Genomic DNA, 14,666 nt, shown 5'->3' with positions numbered 1-14,666 from the left:
ACTGTTACAATAGTCCAGACGAGAAGACACAAATGCATGGATTACAAGCTCCAGATCATGTTGTGACAACATTTTCCAGTGAAGAGTTTTAAGGATCGGAGAAATGTGAGTTCTTCTACTGCAGAATGTCTGTTTGAGTCTTTAATTGTTGAGTCTTTAATTGTTTAATGTCTGTTGTTAAGTATTCACACTTTAATTTATGCTGTCTGTCTCAATACATGCATATTTGGCAATAAAAGAACTTGACGTGACTTGACTTCTGACCAGCAGATGTCAGCAAAGTCACCCTTTTCCGAATCACCCACTGTTTACGGAAGTCCAGTGACGTGTCACAGTGCCGCAAAGCATTGTGGGAAAGGAAGCGTCTCTGACGGCCGCTTATGGTGGACTTCTCAATTCGCCGAATATCTTCTTCTGTCGAAGCCGCTGCATCCAAAAAAAAGAAAGAAAAAAACCCCGAGCGTTGCTGCGATGCCACTGCCTTGAAGGAGGCGAACCTATGCGGGTGTCACGGACGGACTGGGCTCCAGTGTCGATGGACCGCGGCGTCCGCGTTCGCAGCGGCGGCGAGTGAAGTGTGTCCGTGGATGGAAGTGTCTCGTCTGTGAAGGATCCTCGAAGACAAGATGTCGACCAGCAGCCCCGAGGCGGTGAAGAAGCTGCTGGAGAACATGCAGACGGACCTGCGCTCGCTGTCCATGGAGTGCAAGAAGAAATTCCCTCCCGTCAAAGAGGTCAGTTCCGAGTCCGTCGCAGCCTCACCCTCCGTCCGCGCCTGTGCGCCCGTTTGTTTGGGCTGGTTGCCCGACCAACCGCCTGGGGCCTCTGAGGGATGTTTGGAGGCTCCTCGAGGTTCAAAAGTTGCCATCGTTGCTGGTTCTATCGATGGCTTGAAGAGACACTTCCTAAACACGTCAGTGGACGAGGTGGTTCGAATCCAACCTGACTGTCAGTCCACAATTTGACACTAAATACAACAATACATATCATCTCCAGCAGGACCCCCGGGGGCCACAGAGTCAAGAACCTGTTGATACGATACGTATCACGACACAAGAGCAATAATACAATACGATGACCCTGTATTAACAATGATATATTTGTAGTATTGGCAGGTACTTGACTCTGGTCTTGATATCCCGCGAGAACCTGGCGATGACTGAGGACGAGAGGATACAGTGACTCCATCAGCTTTAAAAGCTGATGTTTGGACATAGTTTTGGTTCGAAAACAAATGAAAGCAGTTACGACTTCGTCAAGAGTCATGTGGTCTGTAAATTCTGCAACACCAGAGTCAAGTACTCGACAATACTAAACATATATCCTTTGTCTTACAGTATATATCGCATTGCTAGATTCTTGCTATTACACCCCTACTTTAAAAAAGAGATTTAAAAAAACTTCTCGACAAGTACACGACAATACTACAAATATATTCTTGTTACTACAGTATTTCTATATATCGCAATAAGTGCTGTTACCATGCACTTACTATGCGAAAGCCGCTTTACAAATATATATTACTTACTTGCTTACTAATCTCAAGATGCGATTCAAGACGATATTTTCAGTTTGTGATACAATTCCATATGTTTATTTTGATTCACTTGCATAATTTTCGCAACAATTTTAGGGGCCACTGAACTTTAGAGACTTATTATTATTTTTAACGTTTTTTTGTTTTAATGAATAAAACCAAAAGCCAAAATATGTCCAAATATCAGCCTTAAGAGCTGCTGAAGTCCACTGTATCCTCTCGTCCTCAGTCATGATCAAAGGGTTGCATAAAAGAACTATAGTAAGAAAATATAGTTTGAAAAAAAAACATTCCAGTGATGTTAAATATTGATACAGTATCGTGAAAAAAAATATCACGATACATCGCCTTATAAATACTTTCTACTCAAGAGGTCAAGGTAGGATAATCTTATTTGTATTATTTATCTAAACCCAAACACGTTTTTTCGTTGTATGTTTCCTTATTTTAAAAATTGAATTTATTTTTCCCTTAAAGTAAATTGAACAAAAATTACTTTTATCGTATTTAATATTTTGTTTTACATATAATAAAACAAAAAGCGTAGCAAATATATATTTTCTAGCTTAAGTACTTGTTGTTGTCAGGGGATTTTCAAAAGATATGATAGTGATAGATATTTTAAATAAATACAAAGTCTGTGTAATTTAGTTTCAAATATTTTATTGTCCCTTATACACGCTGGCGTGGACTTGAAGGGCGCTAGTGTCATTTTTTCGACTGATCGTAACAGATCCCGAAAAACTAAAATATCGAGAGCATTTTACATTCCTCAGGTCTGAAATGAAAGTATTTTCTCTTCCCACAGTCGTTCTTTCCTCGCTCCCTCCTTTCACAACAATCTCCCCAGTGTTTCTCCACTGAACGTGTGATGTTTCTTCTCCTCTGGAGTCGTTACCGGAGCCTTCGGACGGTTTCGCGTCACAAGAGCACAATATTATGATTGGCCCTTTAAGAGCCTCCACGTCTTCAGCGATAAAGACTCGCATTTATGGCACCGGCTTACACCGACCAACAGAAGCCTCTTTATAACTCGCTCGCCTCAAGGCCTGAGTTCAGTTGCTGCTTTTTTTCTGGTGCGTGTTTTATATTTAGGGTTTGAAACATATGAGAAAAATGACAAAATCATTGTGTTTATTAATTATGGATTAACTGGTACAATTATAAGGGTTCGGTCGAAACATTAATTTGGTTCCAAAACGATCTATGATGATGTCACTGAAATTCTGAAGATACAGTTTGTCCATTGCTTTAAAGTCGAAGTAGTGGTAACATTATTGTTGTGAGTATTATTTAGTTTAGGTGGAGGCTTCAGTAGTGGGAAGGTCTTGGGGGGGGGGGGGGGGGGGGGAGTAGGATTAGGACAGACCTAGGACGGACCCGATAGAGTTTTAACCACGTAGATTCTACGGGGCCACTGTATCCTCTCGTCCTCAGTCATGACCACAGGATCTCATTGTCCTTTTAGCTGCTGCCATCTTGCGACCAGGGGCTTTCAGGGGCAAACCTCTTGTTTAACACACTTAATTGAATATAAACAAACCAAATAATTTTTTTTTTTTAAACTAAATTTAAAATCGATACAGTGCTGTTGCAACCTATAGTATGATCTATCTATATATACGTATATATAAATATTGCTTTATCGATATATATTCATGCTGTACTTTATTTGTATATTTATTATTAACACTTCACATTCCACTGTATCTCAGAGTCAAAGTATTTCACCGTGTCCTTCAATAACGTCACACACCAGGTATACACCCTTATTCTCACAATCCTACTTCTGACGCCCTTGCCTCAAAATAGCTTCTTTTAATTGCAGTCAAACCTTTGATAAATATTTACGCAGCAGGCTTGTTAATCCCCTCAACTTTTTAGACGCCGAAATTATGCAGAGTAATTTTGGGACCAGAGCCCTTGACCTTTGTTTGTTGGATTTTTTTCATGGATTTGAAGGAAAAAAAAAAGTCTAAAAGCTTCGTAAAGGAGTGACTCACTGTGTTGACTCATAAATTGCTCCCACACATGCATTATTCATCGGGTTTATTGTACACGTGTGTGTTCTAAATATCATGCTTGCTCAGCAGCTTTTAATCCGGAGTATACAAGTGTTCGTAATATTTGTCGGATTAGTTTAAATGATGCGGTCGTTTGTTACTGGTATTCTTTTTAAAAGAGAGCATCAACGCGATACAGTCGACTCTTTTCATCTGTTTCTTTGACTTGGATAATCGATGCGGGTAAACGCCGGCGTGTCATCCACAAAGAGCATTGTTCCGTCAGCTCGCTGGCACTTCTCCAGAGGCCACGGCCAAACATGTCCTCCTCCGATATCGATTCGTCCTCGCCTACGTTTCCTGCTCGACGGCGACATGTCTCCCCGGAGGATAAGACGCTCCGCGGCCATGTTTGTCTCAGGCGACAATCTGGTGTCCCTTCAGGGACGACGATTTGCTGCGATGTTTGTCGTGTTCCGGTTAAATCGCCCGCCTGATGATACATTTCCTGCTCTCATTACGTTTATTGATCAAGTTAAATTGACCTTTTTTTTTTGCATTGGTAATGTGACCCACTTTGTTAATGCTATCTGTGTGTTTCAAGTTTTACTTCGTCAATTAAGCCAAGTTTATTCCTAAAAGTGTTTTTATGCAGATGACGCGCTCAACATAAAAGCGATGCAGACGAGCGACACACATTTCTATAAACTCATGAATAAATAACTCAATAAAAAAACGATTACGTCTTATTTTAGAGGGAACTTCTTCAAGAGAAACATTTTAGATACAGTCATTTTCAATGCACTAATGACGCAATCCGTCATACGATACTTTTTTCCTTTTACATCGGTAACCGATGGTCCGGGGACTGTTACCAGGCATTTGTTAAAGGGAAATAAGAAAAACTATTTTTTGTTCAATTGTATGTTAGTCTAAGATGCCTGTTTCAGTCAAAAATAAAAGTCTGTAGACCAGTGAGGATGAGTAAAACCCAAACTAGTGTGGGACCAGAGAAACCAGTCTATAGCTCCTACTGGCTTTGAAGGTCATATTTTAGTGCTATTTCACTTTTACTGTTTTTATCAGAAGGTCGGCTCGTGAATATAATGCCAACATTAAACCTCTCTGTGGCGAGAAAGAAAACCTCTGTATAGATTGAGCCGAACCGAAGCTTAAAAAATACTCCAGGAAGTCTTTGACCTCATCATTTTTGCTTAAACACTGCAAAAAAAAACGGACAATAAACTGTTTTCTTAAACTGAAGAAAATCCCTAAACTCAGGAAAATTATGTCACAACATGATCTGGAGCTTATAATCCATGTGTTTGTTTCTCCTCGTTTAGACTATTGTAACAGTTTATTTTGGTGTCTAAACAAGAAGGATCTGTCTCAACTGCAGTTGATACAAAACTCTGCAGCCAGCATTCTGAGCCGCTCTAGTAGAAGAACTCGCATTTACCCGATCCTTAAAACTCCTTCAAGAAACATGTTGACCTTTTTATTTGTGCTTTTTCATTATTTTCTTGTTGCTGCTTTGTTTGTCTCTATGTTGTCTTGACCTTTTAAAGTATGTATTTTAACTGTATCGTTTTGATTGTTTAAGCACTTTGTGAGGCTGGTCTGTGAAAAGGTGCTTGACCAAAAGATGACTTACTAACTTACTTAAATCAGCTTCAACTTTATTCAAAATGAAAAGTCAAAGTCAAAAGGTTTCACTTCCTGATTAACAGGAAAATTCTATTTTAGCATCTTTTGGAATTATGAACAATTTGAAATACTTTCTTGCCAGTTACATTCAACAATATTAACAAACAGAAAGGCCGTGTGAAGTAAATTATTACAGTTATTTGCGTCATCTTCATTCTTCCAGAAAAGCAAACATTGTTTTCCAGGACCTTGAGGTCAAGAGATTCCACAGGTTTAACCAGTTGCAGATAAAGATACCACATCTCAGATATTTTTGCTGTCGATAAGACTCCCGAGGATTGTTTTCCTCAGTGTATTCGAGTCACCCTCGTATTTACATGAGTCACGGCCGTGTAGACGTTGTTATCAGAAAAGTATTTTCCTTCCGACCGTCACGCAGCGTTTGTTTCTCCTGCTGTGGCATCGAACCGCAGACGCTGAGTTCCAGTGTGTTGATCTAAAAAACACTTTCATCGAGAGGATCAGTCAACGGAGCGATCCGTGCTTTGGTGTGTGTGATGTGCTCTGATCGTTTTCACCTAGATGGAAGAGAAAACATCGTCGGGGCGGCTCCGGGCTCGCTCCGATGATTCAGGAGCTGTCGAGGAAGTAAAACAGTCGACTCTCCTTCCCGGGGGAACCTCGATGGGTCGACAAACGCTGCCAACCTTTGTCTCATTTCGACACATGTTTATTGACTAACAAATAGGGGTGTGTATGGGCAAGATGCGTATCATCATACAGGATCAGTGATACAAGATTTTGCGATATATAGTGATACTATAGGATATATTTGTAGTATTGTCGAGTACTTGACTCTGGTGTTGCAGAATTTACGGACCACATGACTCTTGACGAAGACATAACTGCTTTCATGTCTTCAAAAGCTGCTGAAGTCCACTGTATCCTCTCGTCCTCAGTCATCACTGGGACTTCATTGTTCCTTTAGCTGCAAGGGACATAATGGCTCTTGACGAAGTCGTAACTGCTTTCATTTGTTTTCAAACCAAAATATGTCCAAACATCAGCTTTAAAAGCTGCTGAAGACACTGTATCCTCTCGTCCTCGGTCATCACTGGGATTTCATTGTTCCATTAGCCGCAAGGGACATAATGGCTCTTGACGAAGTCGTAACTGCTTTCATTTGTTTTCAAACCAAAATATGTCCAAACATCAGCTTTACAAGCTGCTGGAGACACTGTATCCTCTTGTCCTCAGTCATCGCTGGGATCAAGCAGGATTTTAGAGTTTCTTTGGCTGCGGAGGACGCACTTTTTAAATGTTTTTTTTTCTTACGCCTTACTAACATATAAGAGGCCGTTCTATGCTTGGTTGTCACCAAATCTTGTCAGTTTATTTTCGTTCCTCCAAGGAAGTGAAAGCTTCAACTTCCCGATTGTCTGGAACTGAAACTGGAACTTGTCTGTCAAAGCTGTAGGTTTTAGATCTTACTTGACAGTTTTCCAAAGAGATTGACTGCAATCAACTTTCGTGAAATGGTTTAAATTTGATTTAATTTATAAAGGACTCGGTTTATCTCGAATAATCTTGAGTTAAATGTTGGCTATTTTGATTCAAATCACAAAAATCTGTTGAGATTCAAAATAAGTATGAAAATTTACCACAAGTGAGCGTTTGAACTGGACGTCTTTCCTTCCAACGGCTCCTATGTGTATTGCTTTTCACTTATACTTTTTTTTTTTAAGTATCTCATCAGTAAAATATTTATCTACAATAGCAGGGACAACAAGGATATGGATGTTGTTCAATATTTTTAAAGTTTGAACTTTTAAATTTAAAAGCAGAAAAATCCCCAAATTAAAATATGATTGGGAACTCTAGGACTCATGGTCATCAAAAGTATTGAAATTCAAAAAAACTACTGAAACTAAGATGTTTTCTCCTTTTCAAAAGTACTTATACCATCAACCACTACTATTATCATATTATATATTGCTTTCAAACATGTGGATCTGTTTATTGTAAAAAAACAAAGTTGTTTTTTTTTAAACAGGGGTTCTTTTTATATCCTTGAAAATGATATACAGTATCAGATATTTTATAGGTATCCAGTTGAACATTAAAGTATTGTGACAACCCTAGTGGGATTTAATAAACTAAACGAAATATTGTGAATAAAAACTTAATATTTACAAACTGTAAAACATTTCCAATTTCAATAAAATTGTAAGCATTTATATTTTCTACAAAGCTGACATAGCTGATATTTCAGCCCCTATTCGCCAATTGTTTGGGACGCAAAGGGATACAGAAGTATTGTCAAGTACTTGACTCTGGTGTTGCAGAATTTACAGACCACATGACTCTTGACGAAGTCGTAACTGATTTCATTTGTTTTCAAACCAAAGTATGTCCAAACATCCGCTTTAAAAGCTGCTGAAGTCACTGTATCCTCTCGTCCTCAGTCATCGCCGGGATCATTGTTCCGTTAGCTTTGAAAGACATAACGGCTGCTGAACTCTAGCGGCCGGAAGTTTAATTGCAACACAAAAAGAAAAAAAAACACATGAAAATTTGCACTTTAATTGTAATTAAAAAATATATATATTATTTTATACACACTATATTGAAATATAAACTGTAAAATAACTATGGTTTAATTAAAATATGAATTCTAGGCCTAAAAAATTAAAATAAATAATACAGTATTGAGCAAAAAAATGTATTTTGCCACATCAATATTTTCCATCATCTTTACGTTCCAGCGTGCCAATCAATTATCTTGGTCGTCACTACCTAGGTATTGATTTTTTCATTTGAACAGATCAAATCCTACGTGAACTTTAAGCCGCAGCATTTTTCTTCGTGGCCACTGAATAAGCTGAAGTAGACGCAGAAGAAGAAGGTGTCGGTGGGAACTGGAGAGGAAGAGAAAATAAACAAACCCAAGGGGGATTTCAGTGGAAGGCAGTGGAAGGTGACAGGCGTGCAGAGGCTTCTCCCGAGTCTGCGGGGAGTTGAGCTGATGCTTTGACTGGCACATCATCGTTTCACAGCCAGGACCGACTCACGCCCGGTCTCCATGTCTAACCCCTCCTCCCTCCTGCATCTCCTTCATTCTTCTGCTGAATTACCGGCTCACCTCGCTGGGGAAATCACTGTCTAGGAACACATCCTTCTCAACTTAATCCTGTTCTTCACAGACCACCCCCCAGCCCCTCCACAGCCACTATCAGCACGTTCTAATGCACAGACACTAACCTACATTTCTGTTCCCGCTCTAGGCTGCAGAGTCTGGCATCGTGAAGATAAAGACCATCGCGGCCAGAAATACTGAGATCCTGGCGGGTGAGTTCGTCGTATCAACGGTTCTTCCCTTAAAAGTCGCACGACAATTACACACGGATTAATTACAACTCATTTATTTTCAGTGACAATATTATAATCCTCGCCACTGGTTGAACTCATTAAACAAATCCAATACTGTTTTTAATGGCAGAAAATTATCCGCAAAAAAACAGTAAAAGGTTTTAGTATTTAGCGATTAGCAGCGCAGATAACTATCATATTTTGTTAGTAAAAATACTTTTCTTTATTGAGATATTTGGCATTCTCTGGTTATCAATGATATATAATATAGAAAGAACATGATTTTAATAATTTTTAATAATTTAATTTCTTTTTTAATGGTTTTGGCACATCTTCTCACTTAAGCTAGTTTCCTTTGGTAACATAAAAAACACATTTGAGAATTTGATAGTATCTGAAAATATATTCTTGTATTGGTGTGTTGTTGTGGTGTGTGACTGAGTTGTACAAAAACTCTCTTTTCATAGAAATATTGACGTTAGAAAATGATCTTAAGCTCCGCCTACTGAACGCACTTTCTGGAGATGAAATCTTGTTGACCATAACCACACCCACTCTGCTGTGATTAGTCAAACATGGAAGGTTTGTCACCGCGCGTCATCAATCCCAGAAGTCCCCACTTCCAAGGGACTCGTTGTGTTAACAAAGCGGGGCGTGATTACAGCTGGCTGGAGGAGGAGTGAAGCAATTATTACGTCATCATGGACTCTCGTAACCTCTCGTTCGCCCAGATTTCAGAGCAACTTTATAAAGTAATGAGTTGAAAACATGGTCATGATGAGGGACTTACTGTGTCTTGGAGAGAAGAACATTTACTACATGTGAGTCAGCAGAGTTGGAGTTTCCCCATCAAGGTATCAGATCTCAAAACTAGGCCAGATTAATCGATTGCTTTGACTGTTCCTTTCACCACTAGCTGGTAGATCGCAGTGAGAAAGTAATAAACCAGATAACTGGCGTCCTCATCATGACGATGTTATGATGCAATTCATTTTTAATTTAGATTAAAATGAATAATCTGGTTTATTTCAAGGACTATTAAATGCTGAAATGATTCTGTTACGCCAGATTCTTGGTACTATTAATAATGTGATTGCAAATAATTCTGCTGGGACCAGTTAGTGTTGAAGCCGGAAAGATGTCCAAAAACATCTCATTAAAATATTCGAAATGGATAAAACCTCCAGAATATGCGAGAATAGTTAGTTGAAGGCGAGTGGAAATAAGATCCGTTTGATGACTTACACATGATGTTGAAACAAGACGTTCTCTTGGTCTCACAAACAAGTCTTCTTGTCCTCAATATGTCGGGAATACATTCCTTGAAAACCCCTGAAGGGAACGAACAGGAAGTCATCGAGTGTCTCTTCACACTAGTTCGTCTGGAATCATTTCATCGTACGTTGTTGATAAAAGTCTGTTCCTTCACATGAACTCCATCTGCATCCAGTTGTGTGGCGTTCTTGTGGCCCACGAGAGCTTCAAACGTCAGGTTTATGATACTCGACATCATGACTTGTGATCACATGGACAGACATCAATCCTGAATGTCGACAGTTCTTCTGGAAAAGCAGACGAGGGAGATTTAGTTGTTTTGTTTGTGATTAAATTGCTGCTCACTGAACCTTTTTTAACCTCTTTTCTTTTTCGTTATTCAACACAGACTTTAAATGATTGTGTTTGAAATCCCTCCTCTCGTCTTTCCTGTCCTATTTATTACAACATCTCTTTATTGAGTCTGTATATATTTAATATATCATATCATATAACCTTTTTATTGAAATGTTATTTTACGTTGAATACATTTTTTAATAATTGAATTTAATCATATATATATATATACAGTATATAATTCCCAACATAATTATATAAATTAAGTATACATTTGTATTATATATATATTTAGTTGGAATTAACTAAATGTTTTCAAGTAAACAGTTCAGTGAGATCGAAGCCGGTTCACCGTCAGTGAGGGTGACATCCAAACATTGGATCTCTCTGCGGCTGTGAACTGTGGTCGACCTGCACAATAAAGGATTGTTCCCGCACGACAATGAGTCTGTGTTTGGTTTGCTGAGTCGACAAAATGGCTCTCTTTTATTTGCACATCCAGACTGGATCTCACTTGATACGCGTTTTCAAATCCCATTTATTCACTGCGGACACAACATTAGACTTTTCTAACAATCAATACGTTACTTTAGTACAAATACCTGGATTTAATGTTCGACTTGAAGGAGGAATTAACACCGACACACTCGCCAGTCGCTGAACTGGGACATGAAATATTTATATTTAATGTTGAATTTTAAATATTTATTAATTGTTGTAATGGATCATAAAAACACCGGGGAACATACCTTTTCTGGCCCTGTGACACATCTTGTTGTTACCGTATTTTTCAGACTATAAGTGGCCCCTAAAAGCCTTTTTTTTTTCTTAAAAAAAACATTCTTATGCATTAATTCTAGTTGTGCTTTACACTAAAACAATCAGTCCAACTAGTTTAGTACGACTTTGGTAAGTTGCCAAAGTACTTAATACGCCTCGTAAGAATATAATATCAATAATATTACATATACATTTATGTTTAAGTACATGAAAAGTGTAATGAAAGCTATTGACTAATAAATAATTTAATTAAAAAAATAAAAAAACAACATACTTCCAGAATTTATAAATATTTTTATTAATTTCGTCCAAGGAATTTATCTTAAAGATAACAACAAAAACAACAAAAAAAACGTCCATTTTCTGAACCTGTTGATAATAGTAATTACATTTTTGGTGTTTTTCCAAATTACCATCAGGATCCATCAATGGTTTGAAGACGTTTCCCACTCTGTGACGCAGAAGGAGCTGCAGCACAAGCTATTCTCACCTGCACCTTCAGTGTGTCGTTCAATTGATTTCCATAAATCCCACTCAGCTAATGGCTAAAAGCAATATTTAAACAAACAAATGGTGACAAATGGTTTTGGTGCCAACAGTACAGTGAACTCCCAGTTCTACACACTGATCTATTTAGTGATGGCCACAATACTGTATTTAATTAATTTTGCTATTTCAAAGTGATCATTAGTGATCAAGCATTATTGGAGCTATTCAGGTCACCGTTACTCAAATGGTCACTACTTTGCGGATCTAGTTCAACATGTTTTTTTAGGGACTGTTGTGTTTGCTCGACTGTCGTGACCTCGAACCGTTTCCTTTTCCGTGGCAGCTCTGAAGGAGAACAGCTCGGAGGTGGTGCAGCCGTTCCTGATGGGATGCGGCACCAAAGAGCCCAAGATCACGCAGCTGTGTCTCGCCGCCATCCAGAGGCTCATGTCCCACGAGGTGGTGTCGGAGGTGAGTGCGTCAGAAGATCTGTGGACTCTTGACTGTTTGCATTAGACGTTTGTTTTAGTTTAACATCCTCGTCGCCCCGAGAGATTTCTCCCCTTCAGCATTTTTCCGATGTCAACCTGTGTTTTAGCTTTGAAGTCCTCCAGATATAGAAGTATTTCTCAGAATGGTGAATTATTTTTTGAAGCATTATTTTGGAATAATGTAATCTTTTTTCACTTTTAAATTCAATAAAACAATATAAGACGACACTATTTTACTGATATTTTGACATCTAGTTTAAAAGGCTACAGTTAAAAAAAAAAAATTCAATGATTCTCCCCTTTTTTTAAAGGATTATTGTTGTTTTTTACACATACTTGTGTATTCTTAGTACAATAATTAAAAAATACATTTTCTAAAGTCAATATTTTTGAACTTGTAGTCCTTTTAATTCAATATAAAAATGTTGGTATAAACCAATGATCGTGGCTCTATTACAGCAACATTTTTATATTGCATTTTAAAGGCTGCAAATTTAAAAACGTTTAATTTAAAAAAAAATTTAACTATTTGAATAAGAATCTCAAACTTGATATGTAAAAAAAAAACTGCTTCTTTCAATTTAGAAATATTCCGTATTTAATATATATATATATATTTGTAAAATAAATAAGTACAATCTTTTAATACAGAAATTGTTGAATTTATTTATTTTTTAAATAATTAAATACTTCAAAAATAAAAAAATAAGCATTTTTATTAAAAAGAAATAAAGGTGAACCCTTTTGTTACCTCAGGGTTAGAATGACCCGAAAACTGAGGTAACCCTTGTGTTGTCAAGTTGACCCGGAGGCCCGAAAAACAAATGTGTTTGTGGTATCCATTGTGTTGTCTCTGGGTTGTCAAGGGTTAACATTGTTAAATTCAACAGTCTCTGATAAACTTGTATATCCAGACTTGATGTAATTTGACCAGAAACATTTCTGGACCAACAGAATCATTCTGTCATTGGTAATGTATTGTTCCATGAACTCTGGCTCTTGATCAATCCCTGAAGAAGCCAATAAAGTGTCGCCCTGAGGCAACATGTTATTCTCATGCTGTGAGCTTCATCTGTTCTCTCCCAATTCCAACGACCTTGTCGGACGAGAGTCTGTATCGTTGCTGAGATCTGACCTGCTTGACCTCTGTGACATCACGAGCCTGCGGCGCCAGCGTCGCCAGCTGAGCCCCCGTCTGTTGACCCTCTGAGCCTCGTGTTCTTCCTTCCTTGAACACACGTGCAGTAATGATGATGATTGAGAGCTGATTGACAGCCTGGTTTCCTTGGCGACAGGCCGCCGCCGGCAACATCATCAACATGCTGTGGCAGCTGATGGAGAACGGCCTGGAGGAGCTGAAGCTGCTGCAGACGGTCCTGGTTCTTCTCACCACCAACACGGTGGTTCACGACGAAGTCCTCTCCAAGGTATGTTTCCTCAATGACGGTTGGGTTTTAGCTGTAACATGCATGATACAGACATGATATTCTAATTCCCATAATTAAAATGTTTTCAATATTCAATATTTTTAATTCTTAGTTAATTAATTCAATATAAACTGTTGTTATAATGGTGTCACCAGACATTACCAATAGAGTACAGAGCTACTTCATCAAACGTTCAGACAATCACGGTGGCTCTTAATATACCAACATTTTTATATTGAGTTTTAAAATACTTTGAATGAAAAAGTATGGAATTTAGAAAAGTATTTTTGATCGATCTATATAAATCACAATATCAAACTGTTCGATTTATTTAAAAAAAAATAATCCAATCTTTTATTAAATAATAAATAAAACAAATTAAAGGTTTAAATATTACAGTGCCTCAGATAAACCGGGTAAAAAAAAGAATAGTGGCCAAAAAATACTAATAAATTTGTGTTTTTTTCCATATATTAACTTATCTGAATCATTTTACAACAAATTTATCAGAAAAAAATATATATCTCCTCTACAACATTATGGTCTGTTGTAGTTCTGTATAAATATTGTCATTTATTTAAGAAAATATACATATAACAAACAATGTAATACCTCTCTTGTAGTCGAACAAATTGTAGAAATACTGAGGAAGTACACGCTTCAGAATAAACTGTCCGTCAACTATAGAAGAACTTAAACCCACATGACGCTAAAATAATATATAAAACTGAATAATAATAATTTAGAAATGTTTAAAATCACTATCCATCAATACTTTTACTCGTTTAACCCTTCATATAGTTTCATAAAGATCTTTGTTTGAATATATTTTTTCTCCTTTTTTTTGTCTTTAAATTGTTCTTTTTATGGCTTTTTGTTTTAAACTTTTGTATGATATTTCTTAATAAAATAATAATAAATTAAATTGTAATAAAATTATATTCCATCCAATTTAAACCTAAGCTTCTTTTCGAATGTCCTTTTATTCATTTTTCTATTTATTTATCTTAAAATAATCCAATCATATAACATTCTTGACTTCGTCCCTTCCTTCTTTTGGCTTGACGGCCCCTAATAACAGCAGTGTTTTATAATGTGGCCCCCATGGACATACAAGAAGGTATAAACAAAAGGAAAATAAACAAGAGTTCGCTTTTCTTCAAGGTTCAGTTATTCCTCAACATAATGTGTCTTAGTGAGATAATGTCAAAATATAAAAATGTGCTGTGTCACAATAACATTTAAAAAATAATAACAAATTAAAACGACAATAACACGACTGTGGGTCCTGATCTCTATCCATGAGCTGTAC

General features: G+C 37.4%; 1 protein-coding gene across 3 annotated transcripts in view; it reads left to right on the top strand.

Moving 5' to 3' along the window:
* Positions 1–347: 347 nt before the first annotated feature.
* Positions 348–14,666, top strand: part of mon2 (MON2 homolog, regulator of endosome-to-Golgi trafficking) — a 40,094-nt gene continuing 25,775 nt past the window's right edge. For all 3 annotated transcript variants that reach the window (XM_087797220.1, XM_087797218.1, XM_087797217.1), the window contains exons 1-4: positions 348–734; positions 8,472–8,535; positions 11,780–11,907; positions 13,223–13,354. In XM_087797220.1, coding sequence (XP_087653346.1) covers positions 627–734; positions 8,472–8,535; positions 11,780–11,907; positions 13,223–13,354 — 432 coding nt within the window. In that variant the 5' untranslated portion in view covers positions 348–626. The remainder of the gene's footprint in view (positions 735–8,471; positions 8,536–11,779; positions 11,908–13,222; positions 13,355–14,666) is intronic.

Source organism: Callionymus lyra, chromosome 8 (genome assembly GCF_982586985.1).
Source record: "Callionymus lyra chromosome 8, fCalLyr1.hap1.1, whole genome shotgun sequence".
Taxonomy (NCBI): domain Eukaryota; kingdom Metazoa; phylum Chordata; class Actinopteri; order Syngnathiformes; family Callionymidae; genus Callionymus; species Callionymus lyra.
The sequence above is the reverse complement of the archived record's forward strand: the minus strand, read 5'-3'. Positions and strand labels throughout refer to the sequence as shown.